This window comes from Anguilla anguilla, chromosome 17 (assembly GCF_013347855.1).
Source record: "Anguilla anguilla isolate fAngAng1 chromosome 17, fAngAng1.pri, whole genome shotgun sequence".
Classification (NCBI taxonomy): domain Eukaryota; kingdom Metazoa; phylum Chordata; class Actinopteri; order Anguilliformes; family Anguillidae; genus Anguilla; species Anguilla anguilla.
The window spans coordinates 10,532,741-10,553,990 of record NC_049217.1 but is presented as its reverse complement, the minus strand read 5'-3'; the positions used below and the strand labels follow the sequence as shown (position 1 = coordinate 10,553,990).

At 43.0% G+C, this 21,250-nt stretch overlaps 2 protein-coding genes across 5 annotated transcripts in view; both read left to right on the top strand.

The window, feature by feature from the left end:
* The window catches only part of arhgdig (Rho GDP dissociation inhibitor (GDI) gamma), a 38,312-nt gene extending 23,117 nt beyond the window's left edge, over positions 1 to 15,195 (top strand). For all 3 annotated transcript variants that reach the window (XM_035397914.1, XM_035397915.1, XM_035397913.1), the window contains exons 3-6: positions 2,760 to 2,843; positions 9,314 to 9,390; positions 11,948 to 12,011; positions 13,013 to 15,195. In XM_035397914.1, the coding sequence (XP_035253805.1) occupies positions 2,760 to 2,843; positions 9,314 to 9,390; positions 11,948 to 12,011; positions 13,013 to 13,212 (425 nt within the window). In that variant the 3' untranslated portion in view covers positions 13,213 to 15,195. The remainder of the gene's footprint in view (positions 1 to 2,759; positions 2,844 to 9,313; positions 9,391 to 11,947; positions 12,012 to 13,012) is intronic.
* A 1,651-nt stretch (positions 15,196 to 16,846) lies between these two features.
* On the top strand, positions 16,847 to 21,041 carry eci1 (enoyl-CoA delta isomerase 1). Of its 2 annotated transcripts, none has more exons than XM_035399359.1 (7): positions 16,847 to 16,947; positions 17,844 to 17,984; positions 18,254 to 18,381; positions 18,516 to 18,662; positions 19,158 to 19,279; positions 19,994 to 20,172; positions 20,601 to 21,041. In XM_035399359.1, the coding sequence occupies exons 1-7, from the start codon at positions 16,905 to 16,907 to the stop codon at positions 20,765 to 20,767; spliced, it is 927 nt and encodes a 308-aa protein (XP_035255250.1). In that variant the 5' UTR covers positions 16,847 to 16,904; the 3' UTR covers positions 20,768 to 21,041. The 2 variants fall into 2 exon arrangements, with proteins under 2 accessions (XP_035255250.1, XP_035255251.1); XM_035399360.1 differs by having other exon boundaries at positions 16,848 to 16,933.
* The last annotated feature ends 209 nt before the right edge of the window (positions 21,042 to 21,250 follow it).

Sequence of the window (21,250 nt, the reverse complement as noted above, 5' to 3'; positions counted from 1 at the left end):
GGGAAATGCTCCGTATTCCACAGATGTACATTTAACTTGCGGTTGTGGTGAGTGACTACGCTCGCACTATAATCAGGTGCTCTATGCATGGATGGCACTGCATCAGGGATTCACTCATACAGCACGTGCTGTAGTAGGGATTGTGTGAGTATTAGCAGAATCCTCATAACGATAGTAATAACAGTGGAGGGCTGAGATTGTGAGACGCTGAGTCAGAGTTTCCCTGTAACTTCTTGCTTCGTTGGAAAAGCGATGTCGAAGATTCGGTGGAGCCCCTTTGGCCTGACCCATCCACATGAACGTGGCTGGAGGGAGCGGTGGTCTTTGCCCTTTTCACTGGATGGATTTTGGAAAATGCACTTCCGTGTTATCATAACCTCCCTTTGCCAGCCGTCTCTGGCCTGATGACTTGCATTGTCACAACCGTGCATTAAACTGAGATAATGTATGCGCACAGGCTGGGCAATGGAAAGCAGAGGATTGTGTACTGGCCCAATGACGGTGCAGGGGGTGTTTTCATATACGTATATTTTGGAATGTGTCGTGAAATGACATACTTGTATTTTATGTTTTACAATATGTATACAATACACTTTATGTGAGAGACTAGAAATATATGTAATTATGGTTCCTTCATATATTATAGTATTAAGATGCAGACCTTAAATTTGCCTGCCATATTTTAAAGAAAGGTGGTAAATGTAACTTTCCCGTAGAGAAGCTGTATTCTGTGAACTTTATGCACTGTAGCAAACAATTGTTAGATTTCAGATTTATTCACATCCAGATTTTCTTTGTTTGGGGGGGGCTGCAGGGAGGGTGTATTTTCAGTGCTCGTCTTCAGAAGGCGGAGCATGTTTTTATTTTCCATCCTTCTGAAAAACCGCTCCGTTTCGCAGGAGGAAAGGAAGCTTCTGTCGAGGTGCTTGGTGGGTGAGGTTTGCCTGCCAGCGCGTGCAGGGGGGGGGGGGGGGCTCTGGGTGCCAAAGCACCTGCCCCTTTTGCCCCAAGTGCCTGATGTGCCCCTTTGACTTGATGTAAAAAATTATATTTGTATTATTATTGCTGTTAGAAATCTTCGTTCATTTAATTTTGTAAAATACATTTTGTTCCATAACTTTGTGTTGTAAAAGCCTTTCCGGGATATTCTCTTTTCTCACTGAGCACCTGCCCCTCAGAACGTCTCTGTGCGGCCCTGTTTGTGTGATGTCGTGTGGCATGCCAGAGCTCAGCAGAAGGACATGCAGGTTTTTGAGGATTGGTTTGAACCGAAAGCCCTTATGTGAATGCAACACAACTTTAGATGCAGTATCCTACGTCCACATGAGTGTTTTTAAGTGCAGTTTATTTAATGTATAATGAAGACAGGAAATAATTCATGCACTGGAAAGCATCATCTGTTACTGTCAGTTCTAAGTTCTTTTTTTATTCTTTTGTTGTAGAATGCATTGTGAATGATGTTCTGCAGTCTGTACTGCAAATCAGAGTGCATTTAAGTGACTGGTATTTTAAATGAGCTCTGACTATATATATATATATATATATATATATATATATATAAATGCATTTATGGTGCATTGCATTGCTTTGACATTGTATCATTTTTAATTGTACTTTTCTCTAACAAATACAGAAAATAATTACTGCATTTTAACATGTAGTACTGATCTCACATTGGCCCCCAACACCCCAGAGAATCCAGTTCTAATAGTTTCTGAGAGCTCCTGTCATTCTGGGCCCTTTGAGCTGCCTAACCCTCCCCCTTAAAGTGCCCCTGCAGGTTGCCTCCATGTCAGACCTGTAAATGTTTTTGATGTGAAAAAATGAATTTCCTAATAATATTGGGATTCATATTTCAAAATATATATATGGCATATCACATCATTAGACCGTTTCAATGGCAAATATTGCAGAGCATGGTCACCTGGCCCTCCAGTGTGTTCACTCTACTAAATGCTTTACATTCATGGTTCCTTGAACAGTGGAAACATATTTTCCTGTACGGCAGCCATTACAGTAATATGTACAAGATCTTCAAACACTATCTAAAGCTGTTCACCAAAAAAGATACCTGATTGTTATTTGAAATTTGACTGGTTTTAATTTTTCGAAAAATTAAATTAAAACCTCAAGGCAAAGATTTAATCTTTTTTTTTGTCTAACCAGACATTTTCCAGGGTTTTTTTATTCATTTATTTGCATCCGCACAACGGCTCAGATGCAATTTCACAGCAGTGAGGAATTAATTTCATTGCAGTTCTGTTATCCCTGCTGCGATTACCACAGTTTGTCTCTTAAACAAGAGCTGCAGCCAGGCCGCATGCACGGAATATTAAACTGCAAATTATCTCGCAGTTCCCCCTCAGCCAGTGTGTTTGTGAAGCGTTTCTCGAGATTAGCAGCCAGAAGGGGATTCCTGACTTTCTGGAGGTGGTATTTGTTTGACGTGCAGATGGTCTCACGCACAGAAACTCACTTCGCTTGCGTTTAAATACTCATGTTGTTGTGAGCTCGAGCAGATGGGGGATCTGCGTGTGTCGATGCAGATCAAATGTCTTGCTTAAAAGCGCTGGAGCCGCTATCTGGCGAGCGATCCGAGCCTCGGACCCACGGGTTTCAGGTCCCGTTGCCCAGCCGCAGCCCCTGCCCCTGCCCACAGATCAGCTTCCTGTGAGGAGCGTCGGGCGTGGCATATGAAGAGCCCATGCTCCATCTGACAAGTGTCTTCTGTGTTTTTTTTTTTTGTTTTGTTTTTACAGATCCCACCATCCCTAATGTTCAGGTGACCAGGCTGACGCTCATATGCGATGCGGCCCCTGGGCCAATCACCATGGACCTCACAGGTAACCCCACCCCTGACTTCCCTCCTCTTTCCAGTCTCCGCTTGCACCATGACAACAGCGGCGCTCAAATGAAATTTTACTTTTTTTTTTTTAATCGGACTCAAATTTAACAGCGCCCAAGCGCCTAGATTTCATTGCAGCTTGTTCTATGTTCTCTTCTGTTGTTTCTGTGATATTAGCCACACTGTCTAGGGAAGCGTTTTGCTCATTTCAATGCAGCATTGCAATATTGCCGCATCTTCTTTATTTTTAATAACTCTTTTATGCGACTTACCAGTTTTGAATCGAATGTTCCTTGAATGTCACTGACGTCTATTGCAGGACAAGGTTTTTATTATTATTTTTATTTTTTTTAAAGCCTGCAACTTAACGCTTGCAAAATGACCACATTTCCGACTGGCCATAATGCCCTTGTTTGGAGCAGGGAAGTCACATCTGAAAATGTCACGGGCCATTTTTCTCCCTTGTGTGAGTGCAGTCAGTACCATGAGGCCCCAGGAGCAGTCATTTGTAAGGGTCAAATCACTCATCGCTAAAAGGGCAAGAAAGGCTAATGTGTCTCCCAGAGCAACGATGGGGGTGGCTGGAGGGGGGGAGCTGTAACTGTGATTGCGGGTCAGAGACTTTTGATGTGCCCAGTGCAATCAAACTTCATCATGTTTAATAGTTAGTACTATCATACCAAAGAAAACAAATGATGTGATAATAGGCCTTTGTTATTCAGATTTTAAATGAGTTTTTTTAACCCTTAAAGCAACAAGATACTTACTGCCCGCTTCAGGAGGGTTTTGTATTGGTCTTCTGGAAACCATGGTGCTTATGTAAGTAACAAAGCAATAGCATTCTAACCAATCAGCTGTGTGTTCAATCAGTGGGCTGCCAATCAGGAGTGAACTTGCAGGGCCAGAACAGACCGGCCATGTCAGGCCTCTGGCCGTCATGTTTATAATAAGCATATTCTATATGGAAAGGAAATGTCATTGTTTTCCTGTTATGTTAATAAGACAAGTTATGAAGTTAACTATCTTAATCTTGTGGCTTAATGAGTGCTTTAAATGCAAGTAAAAAGTGATTACACAGGATCTTTAAAGGAAAACACTGAATGGAGCACGTGTAATACTCGGCTTGACAGAATAGCGCCACTAAGATTTAGACGATTTACGCTTGGCCATGAGTGTGAAGAACGCCAGTCCTGTTTAATACAAAAAGTACGTGTCCATCTGCATTCCTGCTCTCAGGTCTTGCTGTTATCTCTTTAGTTTTTAAATCCATGGGCTGCAAGTAACAACCTTCTTTCAATCCCACAATTTGCCACATCAATATAATATTCCTAACTGTTCAACTTTATATCGTAAGACAATGTATGCATCCATTTACTTCTTTCCCTTGCTTCAACATGCTATAATGTCAGTAAGATGTTGGCATAGTGCAAAATGCATTGCACTATGATGCAAAATTGGAAGACTGGTTTTACAGTACATGACAGAATTTTAAAAAGGTATGTTTCGTAATTTTGGAAAATGAACCAAGCCATATTTCGTATAGATTCGTGCCATGCATGACAAACGTAAGTAACAACATCCAGATTGAACTAAATGCTGTGAAAGTTTGATTTAATGACCATCTCTATGATGGCACTGATTTGATTGAAGCTCCTTCATCAAATCAGCGCCATCATAGGCGTTGCCAACCACAGATCTGATTTGTGATTTTCTAGCCACCATTTTCTAGCAGCTTCTGTTAGTCATTGTACCAAGCTGACGCTAACAAACAGCTAACATGCTCCGCGTTGGGAACAGTACTGACCGTGTGTCTGACACAGAAAACGTTCCCCCTTATCGCCGTGACGATAAAAACAAAACCCCTGCCTGGCTGTGGTGAATAAGGGCTGGGCAAAGAGAGCCTTGGATCAGTGGGGCCTGGTATTGACATTAACATTACATGCTGCATCGCAGTGACTCAACACTTCTGTCTAAAGACCGGTGATGTCATCCCCAGCCGGGCAATGGTGGGGAATAACGATGATGGCAGATCATTAAAGCGGGGAATCTAGTGAAAGATCCTTGGCTGATACACTGGTCCCTCCTTTACCTTTTAAAACCGATACCCCTGCTTTATTTCAGGTCCTGAACCCCTGGAGTCCAATGTCTTGTTGTTGTTGCTTTATTGACGCTGTATGGATGTAGTGGTCCTTAAATCATCCGTATGGATCCTGCTGTTCCCCGAGGCCACTACATCAAGCGGTTCAGATACGGCAGAGATCAGTGAGTTCGCTCATCATTTGAGCGGCATTGATCACTGGGGAGGAAAAACTAAACTAGAACAAACCCAAAGCCAGCGCAGGAGCCGTTCAGATGAGCCGATTCTTATCCGTATCCGGATGGGCAGGGGGCAGGCGCAGAGCCGGAGACTGATCCATCCAGATGATTTAGCGTTTGTGTTTTTGTCTCCAGGCAACAGCAGAACGTTGGGGACATGCACTGGTTCCAGAATGCAGGTTTTGGTTTCAGACACAAAAGGACACACAACTAGTAGTATGCAAATGCTATTTCTGAGTTAAAGGATCAGCTGTCAAATCATTGTGTTTTGGTGAAAAGTGCCCTTGAAAAGGAGTTCAGATCTGTTAACAAATCTAGTTACACACACACACACACAAAAACATTTTTTTTCCCTTCATCTAACGTAAAGGCAGCCATTGCAACACAAACTGCACTGTCACCAGAGGTCAGCTTGTTGCTAGGCGATGGAGAGACCCTTGTGCCCTGTCTGTCCCTTTCTCTCTAAAAACACTTGGCCTGTCTCGAGCGTTGCCGGCGGTCTTGACGGTGGAGAAGCAGACCTGAACCGCGAGGTGCAGAGTGGAGAGTCGCTCCCTCGCCCCCGCCCCCTCCCCACATGCAGAAAACCGTTGTGTGTCTCTGGCCACAAGCTCAGGAAGGTGGCGCGTGTACAGGAAAGAGCTGCAGTGCTGCTGTCAGCTTCTCTTTTTTTTTTTCTTGCATCTTCCTCATGAGGAAGTCTTGCATGACTTCCTCATGAGCCCCGCTACTATTCACATTTCCGCACTGCACATGATTTAGCCTGCAGGTGGTGCTACTGAGTCTGTCACCAAGGCCTTGATTTACTATAATTACAATGGTAGTGATAATTAGTTGTTGTAGTAGTGGTAATAGTAATTTGAGTATTAGTAGTTGTGCAATTCAGACTCATTTGTCAGTATACTGTATATATTAAATAGGCATCACAGGGCCAACAACAAGTACAGCAAAGGTACAGTACAGCCAGACATAAAATGGATACTTAATAGAGCTGAATCCTCCTCGGTGCATGTGGGAGCACTTAGTGCAATCTGATTGGGTATCTCTGCCTTGGATCAGTGCAATCTGATTGGCTATTTCTGAGTTGGAACAGTGTGATCAAATTAAGTTTCTCTGTCTTGGATCAGATCTTATCTGGCCTTGCAGGAACAGTGAAAATGTTGACTCACTGTTTTTAAAAGGGTTCTTTGTTGTGTCATCAGAAAAGCAAAAGGTTTCCTATTTATTATGCATTTACGAAGTATCTAATTATTATTATTATTATTATTATTATTATTATTTCATTTGCTAATGCAGATCTAAAGGCCAGATTATTATTGTGGCCTTAAGAACTGCAAAATGTCACATGCCCCCCCCCCCCCCCCCCAAAGAGGAGCAAGCCCCAGCAGTGAGACAGTGTAGCTTCTCCCATTGAGGGTAATGGACCCTAAAGCAACAGGCTTAATGTGAAAGGGTAGTCCTTAATGCAGTGCCACTCTCCATGTTCCCTAATCTAATGCTGCCCAGTTCAGTGCCAGCTGGGCCCCTCCGCCATGCACTTTATTTCAGACTCAATACAAATCAAACTAGCTGCAGGATTTTATTCTTTGTACCAAAAGTGTATTTCTTTAACTGGGCTTTCTGGATTTCTCACTTTCTGTGTTTTCTGCTTTACGTCCCGTTTTAAAACAAAAATATGCCAAATAATGCTTTCGTTCTCTCAGAAACTCCAGAAATCAGGGTAATCCCTTCTCAATCCGCTAAGGAAGGCCTCCTGTTTCTTTTGCGACCTGTCATCAGCATGACTGTTAATCCATTTCTGCTGCAGGGAAGGCTGGACTAGGACTGTGTTCATCCACATATTGTTCAATTAATTTGGATACGTGTGAGGGTACCCTCCTGAAGTCGTTGAATGGTACCTTCCCAGCTAACACAAAACATTCTCTCAGTGCTGCTGCCATGTAATAGCAATGTTATTTAAAAACATTCCAGTAACATTGTGAGAACATTTTGTGTTAGTTGGGTTAATGCCTCTGGCAGTGGCTGTGATTCTGTCTTGAGCTGAAGCAAATTTGCAAACTCCAGTCCCATGAGGTGCAAGCGGAGTTGCCAGATTGCTGACTCAACCCCCATATATAGAGAAGGAGATTTTGGAAAAATGCACCGGGCAATGAAATCAGCAAGGAAATCAAAGCAGAAGGCGTATTTAAAAGGAACAATAAGGAGAAAAATCTTTGAATAGTCATATTGATATTGCACCGAATTTGGTAGGAGTTGGACAAATAATTAGGAGGGGTGTTTCCAAATAAATGAAAATATAATATTTCAGCTTGAGGAAGGCTGTCAGTGGGCTTTCCCCTAGCTTATTGCATTGGCTTTTAGAGTGAGACTTGAAGCCCAAAATGGCTGAAGCTTACCACATGCTGTCAGTGACTGCATGATTTGAACCAATCATTGTGTTGTGCTTTGGAGGGCAAGGTCTAGATTGACAGCTCATTGTAGCCAAAACCTCACTCTCCTGTTGCTAGCCGCAGCTTTCCAAACTACAGATCCTTGTTCAAACGAAATTCCACACGGGTCTCGTTTGTGGTTAGAATTTAAGCAGAGGAAAAAATAAATAAAGGAATAAAAGAACAATAAAAACCTCTGCGTACCTCTTTGCATAATTTTGAAAGTTAAGGGTTAATGTGTATCCCTGTGAGTATCTCTGTTGTCCTTATCTTGCTGTTCTTGGACAGCGTTTGTGTGTTTAATGAGCAGGTAGTGCATTTAATCTTTGGCACTAACCTATATTTCCCTGCCACTGGAATGCATTGCATTAATGAAGGTTTCATCACCGCTCCCCCCCCCCCCTCACCCCAAGGGAAAGGGGGGGGGGGTTACTTGTTTCTAGTAACATGCATAGGGGAAAATAAAAAAGAGAAGAGTTGGCACTTCTCAAATGAGCTGCCTTTGGGTTTATGCAAATAGCCCGGGTATGTTTGCTCTGATCTCACTTTGAAGTTAGCTCCCATCGCTGGTTGAAAAAAGAATGGGGGGGCTCTGTATATATTCCCTTCCCCAGCACAGGATCAAGGGCTTGCTGGTTTGCAGAGGTGGAGTTGGGGGGGGGGGAGTGGGGTTGGTGAGGGGAGGGAGTGTGTCTTCACCATGGGAGTTGCATGTTAAAACGTGACACAGTGTGTAAGGGAGGGTACTCACGGCCATGCTAAGGAAACTTACCAGTGGCTCGCTTCACAATAACCGTTTGGACAGTGTAGCTTGTGTTCAATGGAAGGGGTGAATGGGGTTTTTTATTTTTTTTTTTTAAACCCTGTGAAAGAATCTTGGTCGGGCATAGGAACCATTGCACAAAGGAGCTGGTCCATAATTGGGTGATTTTTCTGAGCAATTAGGTTAAATAAAGATTCCCTGACAGGAAATCTCTTCCAAACTTACCCCATCGCCCCCAGGCATGGTATGTTCCTTGATATTATTAATTAATAAATCTAATGCTTTTTCTCCCCAATTTGGAACATGCAGCCTTTGCTATTGATTTCAGAGTGCAGAGAGGCATAAGCTCTCCTCTAAAGCACATGACGTCAGCCGCCTCTTGTTATCCCACCAGAGTCAGGCTCGCACAGATATGAGTCAGAGGAAGACCCTTCATGCGCGGCATAAGAGGTTGAACGTGTGCACTTGATTGACCGCGACGATCACTGCTGCGTCATGAGATGCGATCATCCTGGCTGATTAAACGCCTCTGGGTGACCCTCGAGCCAATCGTGTGCCACCCTGTGGGGCTGCTGACCAGTCAGAACTGTCCAGATTCAATCTTCTATAAGGCACTTGTTGAATATTGACTATAGTCAATATTAGGACAATAAGGGCTATAATTTAGGCTATGTAGTCCGTTTGGTGTCTTTCCTGTATTTGTTTTCTGACGTTTTTTTTATCCATTTTAATTGTATGTGTATAATTGTAGTGTATCATTGGTTAAAACCATTTAAAATGACATTATGCCTAAATAACAGACGCATATAAAGGGTTGTCTTGTCAGTGTTTTGAAAACTGCATGTTTTTATAAAAGCAGATCCTCACTTCAATACAGCAGAGATGCTGAGTTCCAGACGGAGGACAGGGATGTGAAGGAGAGACTGAGCAGAGCTGATGTGTGCCACTGTCTTACTGCAGGTGACCTGGAAGCCCTGAAGAAGCAGAACTTCACCCTGAAGGAGGGTGTGGACTACAAGGTGAAGATCCATTTCAAAGTAAGTGTTAGTTCTCAGCTGACTGGAGGCCGTTGGCTGCTCTCCTCCCCCGACTCTCAGTTCAGTCCAGTTTTGCTTTATCGGCATAACTGTACATAACAATAGCTAGAGGAATTCACGAAGAAGCAAGACTCAAGACAAACGGGACTAATAAGGGAAAACTACAATGAAGTAAATAAATAAAAATGTGAAAAGCATTTTCTCTTGCTTTCTCTCTCCTGTCCTTTTGCCTTTCTGTCCCTCTCCCCTGTTCTCTCTTTCTGTCTCTCTTCATCCCTCTCTCACTCACTCACTCACTCACTCTCTCCCTGTTACTTAATTGTTGCACACAGGCCCATGAGGATACCCATACATAGTAGGTACATGGAATGCCTTTACACAATCATAGCCCCTTATCACAAGCTGCCGTCCGACCTCTTGGGATCAGTTTGGCCCTGTGCTGGAAATGTGTTTGAATGCACCCCAATGGTTTTATAAAAGACCATCGCCAGTTTGGGCCACTGCCCAGTGTAGTGGAATATTTAGAATGTTCCGGAAACAATGGGGCAGGGTTCTGGAAGGTTAGGGTTAGAGCCAGTTTACAGTGAGGCTGTACACACTGCAGCATTTCCTTCCTCACTTGGCTGAGGGCGACCTGCAGTCCCCATTTTAAACAACTGAACGGAATTGGAGAACTTTAAGTTCAGTAATGCAAAGGGGGACAGGAACTTTTTGTGAAAAGTCCCAGTCCAAAATCTCTATCGCTCCTAATGGGTGGGGGTGTAGCTTGGTGTAGCTGTTCTGGACTTGTGGCTGTGACACAGGGATTGCAGGCTCCGTTTCCAGACTGGCATTGTGCCTTTAATAATGTTCTTCACCTGAATTTCTGCAATAAGTGTCCAGTTTTATATGTACAATGTCAAGAAGGAATTTGGCTGTACACATATGTGCTTGTCTGTTAAGCTGATAAGTAATGCAGGTTAGCTGGCAATACAGAATGTACCCAGCTGTCTTTGGGGTGACATGTTGAAGCCATTTAAAATCCCAGAGCAGCTATTTTTGCTAGGAATGCACATCAAATCCATCAATAATATGTTTTACAGTGCGCCCTCTACTGTGGGACTGTGGGTTTGCAGTGCCTCTCCGATCTGTTGCATACACAGTGAACTTCTACTAGAATGGAAGGGCAGATATAAAATATATATTCTAAGAATATGCATATAAAAGATGATAACCTGCAAGTGGCATTTGTCCTGTAGTTTCTGCTAGACAGTGATACGCCCTCTTGTGCTTTATCACTCTGACCATTTCAAAATGGTGAACAAAGATTGTGAGCTGTCAACCTTGCCTTTTGTGACTGAAAGGTCTACCTTACCTGATCACATGTCTTAGGTTGAGGCTGTCGTTCAGTTTAATCTGGGAAACATTCTGTTCATTTCAAAAATGTTATTCATTTGACAAAATTAAATTCTGAAATGGTACCGAAGTAAAAACTAATAAGATGGAACTGCATTAACTTTTCTGATGCAGGAAATCCCACCTTCCAAAGTCCTCCCATGACCCTGCCCTGCAGCCCCTTCCACTGTTGTTTTCAACGCCCCCTCCATCCGCCAGTCAGCTCTAGCCCCTGTCCAGCGGTCACCAGAGGGGTAGCCTCTCGCCTCTCCAAACTGGGAGCACCCCACGGTGGAGGGACCCGGGTGGTCGAAACGAGCCCCGCCCATCGTACCGTACTTCCTGTCCCAAAGTGTCGTATCCCCGGGGCACATTAATGGCCTGTGTATGCACAAAGCGCAGTTTCCCAAGCCACCGGCCAACTGTCCCTAAAAATAACCAAAAACAAGTTAGATTTAAAAAATAGTTTTCTGAGGGAAAAAATAAACAAACCAAAAAGCGCGGGTCACAGTGTGTTTTTTTGGAGATACGTATTTTTGGATGTACTGAACGAGAACTGTAATTTAATTAGCACTGAAGGGGTGGAAGGAGAGGGTGGGAGGTGAGAAAACAATTGATGCTGACAGAGTCTCTTGACTGATGTCACGGCAGATTTTCTCACATCTCACGTACGCCCAGAAGGTCATATAACACCAAGAACATTCTGCTCTAGAAGTTTCCAAACATGTAAGTGGGCAAAAATACAAATAAAAACAAATGCTTCTCTCGGTTAACTGTCTGGCTGTGGAAGCTGAAATGGAGCCTGAAAAATCATCATAAAAGGGCATGCTATCTGGAAGCTTACATTTCAGTGCGCTTTATATGGTTTAGGAGAAGCAGTTTCGTTTCTCATTCTAGACCAAAATAACAACACTCTGGCTGTGCCCAAAACGGCTTACTTGCTTACTATTGAGTAAACAATTTTTATACTCAATAGTAGGCAAGCAAGCAGTTTCAGACGTGGCCTGTGTGATCCAGACTGACAAGGCACCACCTAGCGGTGGCTTGTTGCTAAGGCAGTTTTTCCCCGCAGGCGTGTCTTGCCATGGTAACGGTGAGTGTCCAGGCACCGGAAGCCTCACGATGGTCGCAGTGATTGGAAATTAACCTTGGCTTGTTTCTCTGTCCCATCTGCTTCCAACAGGTCAACAGGGACATTGTGTCTGGACTGAAGTATGTGCACCTGACCTATAGGAAAGGCTTGAGAGGTGAGTTCACCTTGTGTTGTGTGCGCAATCTACATTTCAGACATAGCAGATCTCATTCACAGTGGCTTTCATAGCTTATGTTCCTTACACATGCGATCCATTTATACTGCTGCACATTTGTACGGAAGCAATTCAGGTTGAGCACCTTGCTCAGGGGTACGCCTGGGAATTGAACCCACAACCTTGAATTTGCAAGCCCAGTTCCCTAACCAATTTGCTGCACTGCTACACAGTGCATATTTATGCATGCATGGGCAATGCATGTGATGTTACATGGCCACTACTTTATCACTAGGGAGCCTAGCTTATTAAATATAGATGAGAAAATACAGGAAATATAGGACATTTGTAAATAAAAAGTCCCCAATGTCAAGAATTGGTGGTCAGTTGATACTATATTAATGACATGTAATATTACTGCGATAATTCAGCCATTGTACCAAACCGCAGAATTAACGTTGTTTCAACCTAAACACTCATGTATCATTTATGTGTTTTATTTTGTTGCAAGTCAAGTAATTAATTGACTCACTCCTTGATAGGTACAGGGTTATGGCAGATAGTTATTACCTGTCAGTATTGAACAGTTAGATTTTTCTACCTTTCTCCTTTTTCATTTTCTCTTATTGATGCTGCTGTTGTCTTGTCAATATTCGCTTTGTATTCGGCCCCAAACTGAGGGTTTTATCCTAGATTGTTCACAGCTGTAATCTGAGGACACCCTGATTGTCTGAGTTCTGAGTATGCAGGATTCAGTCATTAGGCTTGGCTTTAACATATCATTGGGCATTCCAAACTAGGAGTGAAAGATTAAAATATTGTGGGTAAAATTGGTTGTAAATGATTAATATATGAAATGATGGTATGTTTTGGAATATAAGGGAGAAAATTTTTTTTTTAATTTTTTTATAAAGCCATTTCCAGTTTTTGTACTGAGCAAACATTTTGGCCATGCTAAGTGTGCACAGACACTGACCACCCCCCCATTGGTTCCCCCACAGTGGATAAGGCAGTGTACATGGTGGGCAGCTACGGGCCACGGGTGGAAGAGCACGAGTTCATGACCCCCTTGGAGGAGGCCCCTAAGGGCATGCTGGTGCGGGGCGGGTACCACATCAAGTCCCACTTCACCGATGATGACAAGACCGACCACCTGTCCTGGGAGTGGAACCTGCAGATCAAGAAGGACTGGGATGAGTAGGGCAGGCTCCGCCCCCTTCAGGCAGGCACACCCACCCCCCAGCCCCCACCACCGTGCGTGAATGTGACACGCATATCCAAAAAATAAAAACAAATGTTCAAGGAGGAGGTTGGGTTGTGTCTAGAGCCGTGCAGAAAAAAGAAAAAAAAAAAAAAAGCACACGCAGGTGATAAGTGTATTAATCTGGGCCTAAGTTGGGGAAGTGGGTGGGGCAGCGGGTGGGGTTGGGACAGTGAGTGTAGTTTGGATGGACATGCAGAGTAGTGACAGAGAGGAGAATCAGTTCAAAAGCCAGTGAAATTGTGTAAAATGTTTTCTTAAATAGTTGAAATCCTTGCACTTGTATGTAGTAGACCCTTTTTGACGTGTCTAGGCCAATCAGAGACGATTGTGGGAGTTGCACAAAGAGAAAAATCAAGGTGGCCCTTTCAAACCCATAATCTGTGACCAAAACATTCCATACCGTACATGTTCCCAGCACTGATTTAGACTCCTTTACTTGAAGCACTGTCTGTGTCCCGCTTACTGCATGCTTTGAATACAGAGAAGAAATGAGTTAGAAAGCCTTCTGGCATGTGACCTACAGTATGAACATAATCTAATGAAGCCCACGTCAAAGGAAGCGAAGATAAGCCCAGCCTACCGGGCACCGGATGAGAAATCGTAATAAAAACGGATGAAACTAGGTTAGTGCAGGAGTCGCTCCCAGGTCCTTAGTGTAGAATTGTGAAAATAATTTAATATTGTAAAGCTCTCTCAGTGTAGATGCTCCCCCCAGTGAGGAAAAAAGCTTTGCTGATGGCTTGCTTCATGGTGTTACCATCCTCATCCTCCTCTGGTTTTCTGCATCTCCAGATTCCAATGTCCTGCGCTCAAGTTACCTTTTTTTTTTTTAAGTTCCCCAAAAATAAAAACATTTATAGATGAAGAAAAAGGGAAAGAAGCAAGAAAAAAATAAATAAAAACAAGTCTTGAAATAAAGAGGAATTGTACAGAATAGAGATGCACCACAAACAGTTTAAATGGTCGTTGTACTTATTCGTGGTGATTTATCCACTTGACACATTATCCAGGGTTTTGTTTTCATTTGCCAAGGCTATGCTATGGTAGTCATTTACTCAAGAAAGTATTTTAAATCTCACTATTTTGATTAACAGACACATCATATTCCAGGTATAATCTGCACTGAAATGCATTTTTTGTTTAACACTGAATGTGTAATATACCAAATAATAGTCAGAATGCTCTATGATATTTGTTTTGTTGACGCTTACAAAATATGGAAGAATGCCTTTGAGAAATGTAAGATATGCATGCATAAGCAATATATTTTGCAGATATTTGAGGCTACTAAAGGAAGTGTATGGGAGTCTCTTTAGTATGCTCAATAGTAAATTCCTGTGGCATCTTCATTTTAACAATGGATGTGGAAAAGCTGAAATGATTTAAACAAAACAGCAGGTGAAGATTTTTGCAGTGTTGTGCAAATAAAATGTTGATTCCTTTTTGTTGCAATTTTCATTTTGATTACCGTAGAATTAGATGTACAAAAAATAGAAAAATAGAAGTTTGCATTCAGTCTGTTCTGATGTTCAAACTACATTTTTATTTTTTAAAAGGATAAATATTGTCAGTGTTGATATACATCTAAATGTCATTCAGAATAAGTCAGAAAATTAGAATGTTGGTGATATTGTCTTGTGTCCTGCATGAATATGAGGAATTCCTTTTTTTAAGAAGTTTACTATAAATGTAATGTTTTTTCAAAAACCCTGATAAACTGCGCAAATTAAACGTTTGTCTGAAGATGAATCACTTCAAGTGTTTTTTCCCCTCTGTTTTTAAAGTCGAAAGTATGATAAAGTGGTCAATATTCTGTGTTAGACTTGGATTTGCACAAAAACCATTGAATGATTATCGCTCCTTTCAATATTATTATTGACATTTATGTGTATCTTTTAATAAAGTCGGGATTTGATCAGTCTCTGTTTCTTTGAAGTCTTACTGCCAAACCCCCCTCCCCCCTCCGGTGTCTCACTTCACCATCAGCATACCTGGCAACCGTTGCAGATTAGAGCTCTGAAGCAGAATCCACTTGAACTTCGCCTTTGACATGAGCCACACAAAACCAACTTCTCAGTTTCAAGTCCCATTTATTTGGAGTAGTTTCTGTGTGTTGTTAGGTTCAGCTATCTGAGCCAATTTTTAATAACTTTTTTTAAAAACCAAGATACTTTCTTATTGAGTGATACCAAAAACCATTGGCAAAAGATTGTCATTAATGCAGCTTTATGCATTGAGGGAAGACTGGAAACCTCACCAATTGCCTGCAGAACCAGTTAACATTCAAAGTGATGGAAGCAATGACTGGAAACAATGGCATAGTTTATTTTGGGTTCATTTTTGTTTTATTTTTGGTCTGGAGGCCATAATTTGCTCCACCAATTTTATTTTGGATTGGGGATGGTTCGCCCTTTTTCTTTCCATCTGGATTTGGTGATTGCACTATGGCAGTGGTCTCCGGCAGTGGTCCTGGAGAGCTACAGGGTCTGCTGGTTTTCGTAGTGACTCTACACTTCATGAATCAATTAGAGCAGTTGATTACACACAAACGGGTGCTGATTTTCAGGTGAAAACAAAAACCAGCAGACTCTGTAGCTCTCCGGGACGAGGGTTGGAGACCACTGCACTACGGTTTTACTCCAATGCTGGGCAACTTGCAGTGCAGAGAGAACTTGCAGCTGAAGCAAGCAATGCTCTCTCATACACTCACCCATCAGCCAGTAACTGTTTTCACCACTACAGTCCACTCGTGCTACTTGGGAAAGCTAGGGTTATATAGAGGATCGGTGTATTTCTCTCATAGGATGATGTAATCTGTGAGCTGCTGGTTTGGAGTCAGGGGGTGCCTAAACAGCAGTAAGTTGATTAACCCTGGCTGACTTTAACCCACCTTCCTCTTATGATACAATGCAAGAGCGAGTTGGGGTATGTTTTTGGAGTTGTCAGTATTTTATTCCCCAGCACAGAACAGTTGCTCCTAACATACACATCCCTGCTGAAAAAAAGAATAGGCCAGTTATGCTGGAACCAGCTGTTCAACCAGCATGACCATCAGTTTACCTGCATATCTATTCTCATTACCAGCATGATCAAGCTCATCTACCAGCTTGACCAGCATAAAACCAGCATTTCCCAGCTTGGACCAGTAATCTATCATCATTAACCAGCTTGGAACCTATTCTGGCCTACACTTTTTTCAGTGGGGACAAAATATGATTTTATGCTTTTGCATGGTGAATGAAGAAGCTATGGCATCAGCTATGGCCAATAGCTGTAAAAACATACGTGGTTATACTCTATAAGGTCGTGTAAAACAGAAATTCAAGAAATCAAGCCATTAGTTGTGTTTTGTTTTAAATCCAGTAACACTACTTTCTGAACTACCCCATGGGGCAATATTTTTCCAAATCTTGAGACGAATGGGATATTTATCATATGTAGGACACTCGCACTTCAAAACTCTGTCCCATAACTTTGTAGGTTTTGTTTCCCATTCATCCCACAGCAAGAATAAGGTTAAGCGAACCAATCAGGTGTGAAAACATCATGATAAACATCACGCCTCTTTGCTTGTGGTAGGAGCACGTAAGCGCACGCCCAGTTGACAGGGTCAGCTTCGTCCGAGGGAAATGGCAACTGCACTAAGACAGTCTGCAAAGTACGGTCTCTTGGGTTCGTAAAATGCATTATTGCAATTACCACTGTCCTAACAGTAAGACAATAAATACGCTGTGGGCACTTAGCTATAGTATGCGCTGCCTATATATTGTCTTGCTATTGAATTTCGATCTTTATTCGCGAATTGCTTTACCTGAATGGAAACTGGGACAAAGGTCATAGCTAGTTGAAATCGGTGGCTATCTGACCGTTCATTACATTAGTTAACATTTGCATTAGTTCGAACTGCTAGCTTGCTATCCAACGCTATGTAATGTTTGACTAATAGACTGTAGCTCCATACTGTAGAGTCACACTTGGCTTGTAGGCTTGCTGTTGAGCTAGCTAGTTATAATCTAAAAACGTGGGCCTAGGTGTAGGACGATAGAAATAAGTTGGTATCGAGCTAGAGATGAGCTAACTTGCTTGTTTCTAGCAAAATGCTATTTCCGGAAAACCGGACAAGTTAGCGGAGAAAGTGCATTAAAATCGTGTTGGTAGGTAAAGTAGCTGGCTAGCTAAGTTGTATAACTACGGTAACTCCAGCTAACTTTATCCATTTGGCCATCTTAATAGCGTGGCAGGAATAATAACGTTAGCCTGTACTAGCTAGACCTTGCAATTCTGCTAATACGTGTTAAAACGTCGTGCAAATTCAAGGTTGCGAGCTGGCTAACAATTGGGGAAAGTTTCGCTCTAACCACATGAACACATCAGCGGCTTGTGATACTAGCTAACTTTTAGATTGCTATCAAACAAGCTGTAATTAATAGTTTGTACTAAAACAGTACACAAGGACGTGGATGATACAGCTAGCAAACAAATTGTTCTGCAGCATTGGCTAGGCAGCTATAGCACATAACTACCCAGGGGAAACCGCTGATGTTAATGCCACCTTAATGCTTTCACAGGGAGACTGGCGCCGTTTGTTGTCCCGACGTCTGTCCACGGTCGAAATGGGATCAGTCGCACCGCCTTGCCCTACCTCATGTCAAATCAGAGGCATTCGTCGTCTGGCACAAAAATTAAAGTGGACCTAGACGGCAGCACTGGTAAAAGTCACCGCCCGTCTGTAGTGTGACATGACCTTGGGACAGTCATGTCAGTGGGAATCTAACATGCAGGCAATGGGCCATATCTGATAATAGTAACTAAGTTAAAGGTCATGGCTACTATCTAAAGCTAGTCTAAGGTATTCTGAAATGTATGTTGACTCCAGGACAGCACATCATACAACAATAGAACACTACTTGCTATAAATTTTAATTAGTTGTTGGAGTTCACTAATGTGTGTTGTGACCGGAGCGTTTTTGTGATGCAGGGATCGCAGTGATGAGGTTACAGAGTCCCCCGGTGAACAGTCTCAGTCTAGACTTCTTGACTGAGTTTGCCATCAACATGGAGAAACTGGAGCTGGACAAGAGCTGCAGGGGCTTGGTCATCACCTCTGTGAGTCACCTGGGTTCACCTGGGCTCACCTGAGCATGTTCCATCCTCTTCCCTCCTCAAATGTTGCATTTTGCATGTGGAAATGTCCTCCTTTTTACGTTGAAGTTCTGTCACTTTCATGTGATGTGCTGCAGGCCCTGCCAAAGATCTTCTCCGCGGGCCTGGACATCCTGGAGATGTACGGCAAGAGTCCGGAACACTGCGGAGAGTTCTGGAAGGCTGTTCAGGAGATGTGGCTGAAGCTGTACGGCTCCAACATGGTGACAATAGCTGCTGTAAACGTAAGTGCGAGTCCGAGTCCTTATGATCCTGTTAAACTGTTCTAGGCCTCATTGTCTGGTGTCAAATACAAACCGTGCTCGTGATGACTGTGGCCAGTAGTGCAGTTTGCTTAAGTGTCAAGTAAACCAAACACGGGCGGGTTTCAGTCAGCCAGGATTACAGTGTTGCGTTGTGCACCAGAACCCACCCCCCCCCCCCTCACCCAACTCCGGTTCTAACGAGTGCAACTGTTCAGCTGCACCCAAAGGTCTTCCTCGGACTCACATCTGCATAAGCCCGGCTCACAAACTTTGCGATAACAAACAGCTGCTGGCATCACGTGCCTTCAAGGAGAGCGCATGCTTGTCTGTGCTCTCCTGAGTAGATGACACTGTGCCATTGAGCACCGAATAATTATGATCAGGCTTTCAAAAAAACATATGCAAAGGCAATGAATGAGTTTGCCTACTCTCTTGATTAAAAATGTTTTTTCTTTAATCCCTCCATCCATTCAGGGCTCCAGTCCGGCGGGGGGCTGCCTGATGGCTTTAGCATGTGACTACAGGATAATGGCTGAAAACCCCCGCTACGGCATCGGCCTCAACGAAACCCAGCTGGGAATTGTGGCGCCCTTCTGGTGAGAAGGCTGCAGTGTTCTGATGAAGCACCGCCAGCCTCAAGCATCTTAATTCCTTTTGACGCACACACCGATACAAACACCTGTGTAAATGCGGCATGATAGGGGTGGAGAAAATGGACACAGACATTCCAAATTCATAAATTGTATATTATCGTCACATGAAATTTTACTAGTGAACATGTTCTTGCTAACTCATTGGAATTTCTTACATACAGTATGTTTTTCTTAATTTATGTGTCAGATCCATAGATATGTTTCTTTTTAGATAAACATCAATGTACTCGTGTGTTAAGTTGCCACTGCATTGCAGCTTGATGTGGGTGATTGGATAAAGGTGTCAAATTCCAGTCCTGGAGGGCTACAGTGTCTGCAGGTTTTTGTGGTTTCCTGTCAAACTGGCAGTCATCTTATGCCTTGGAAACCAGGTATGTGGACTTTTGATCCAATTGACTTTTGAACCAATCATTGACTTAAATTGCTCACTGAAGTGCTGAAACGCACCAAAAAGTAAACCCTGCAGCCCAGGCCTGGGGTCTGACCCCTCTATTTTAGGAGGCCTCAAGAAGAAAAGGTTTGGGAACCTCTGTTGGAAAACCATGGCTTGTCAGTGTGTAACGAAAAGCAATCGGTTTCTCACCTTACCAAAATGGAATAAACTGCAGCACACACAAATATGAGGACTTTTGGACCTTTTTCTGCGTGTCTTTGCAGGTTTAAGGACACAATGGCGAACACAGTGGGACACCGGACCACGGAGCTGGCACTGCAGCTGGGACTCCTGTATAGCGCCCCGGATGCTTTGCGAATCGGCCTGGTGGACCAGCTGGTGCCGGAGGACCAGGTCGTGAGCACTGCCATGGAGACCATGGCCAAGTGGTTTGCTATCCCAGGTTGAGACTCTCAATTTTTATGACATGGTTCAGTGGCTCTTAAAGTGTGGTTTGGGACCTATAGGGAGGACATGCATACTACTGTTTAGAGAAGTCATGGGATGGGATGGGCCTCAGTTATGGTTGGAAGTTCTAAATTAAGGGAGAAAAGAAGAATGGGGTAAATTTGTTGGGATAAAGCGAAAGTGGTGGAAAAATTGGGAAAGCACCATTTCATTTTTTGCAGAAAATTGTCAGGACTGCAGTTTGACTGTACATTTGCATATCAAATAGAAGAGCATATTTGTGAATGGACTAACTTGTCTTTAATCTATAAAAGGCTTTTCCAGATAAATTATGTACTCAAATAAATAAAAGCCATTGTGAGACTCCGATTTTGACTTTTCTCAACGTAGTCTCCCGGTCTGTATTTTTTTTTTTCCCCCTAGACCATGCCCGTCAGATCACCAAGTCCATGATGAGGAAGCCGACCATCGACAAGATGGTCTCCAACAGGGAGTCTGATATCAACAACTTTGTCAGCTTCATCACCAGGGACTCCATCCAGAAGTCTCTCCGAATGTACATGGAGAGTCTGAGGAAGAGGAAGGCGTGAGACTAGGGTGTGAAGAGGCAATGGAGATTGTGGTGATGATGATGATATGGTTGCTGCTGCCACCGGTGCAGTGCGAGCGGCTCCTGGCCTGTCTGTTAAACTTTCATTCTGGTATCTGCTTTTACTGTGAAAATGGCCGTTTCCTTTTAGGAAGGAAAAGCTCTCACTCACTTTTGTACTAATGAACCGAAACGCCTTCGTTCTCTCTGAAGGTCACATTATAGAGATGTTTTGTTTGGATTCTCACTGTTTGCAAGTAAAAAAAACAAAAACATTTTGACATGGACAGTGAATTATTTTCTCCCACTGACACACTACCTCCTGGGTTATTACTCAGATAATGTATGTAGCCTCTTATGTGGTATCCGGGAAACTAGCACGCTTTCAAAAGGGGAAAGCAGTGGGAAAACACTGCTGAAATAGTGTAAACAATGAAATGGGAACTTGGAAAAAGTGTTTTGGCTTTTCTTTTAGAGAAACCAC

Bases quoted from the DNA above. Each gene is read 5' to 3' on its own strand.
- eci1 (XM_035399359.1), top strand. From the start codon at position 16,905: ATGGCAACTGCACTAAGACAGTCTGCAAAGTACGGTCTCTTGG. The intron at 17,985-18,253 runs GTAAAAGTCACC...TTTGTGATGCAG, and splicing joins GGACCTAGACGGCAGCACTG to GGATCGCAGTGATGAGGTTA. The intron at 18,663-19,157 runs GTAAGTGCGAGT...CCATCCATTCAG, and splicing joins TGACAATAGCTGCTGTAAAC to GGCTCCAGTCCGGCGGGGGG.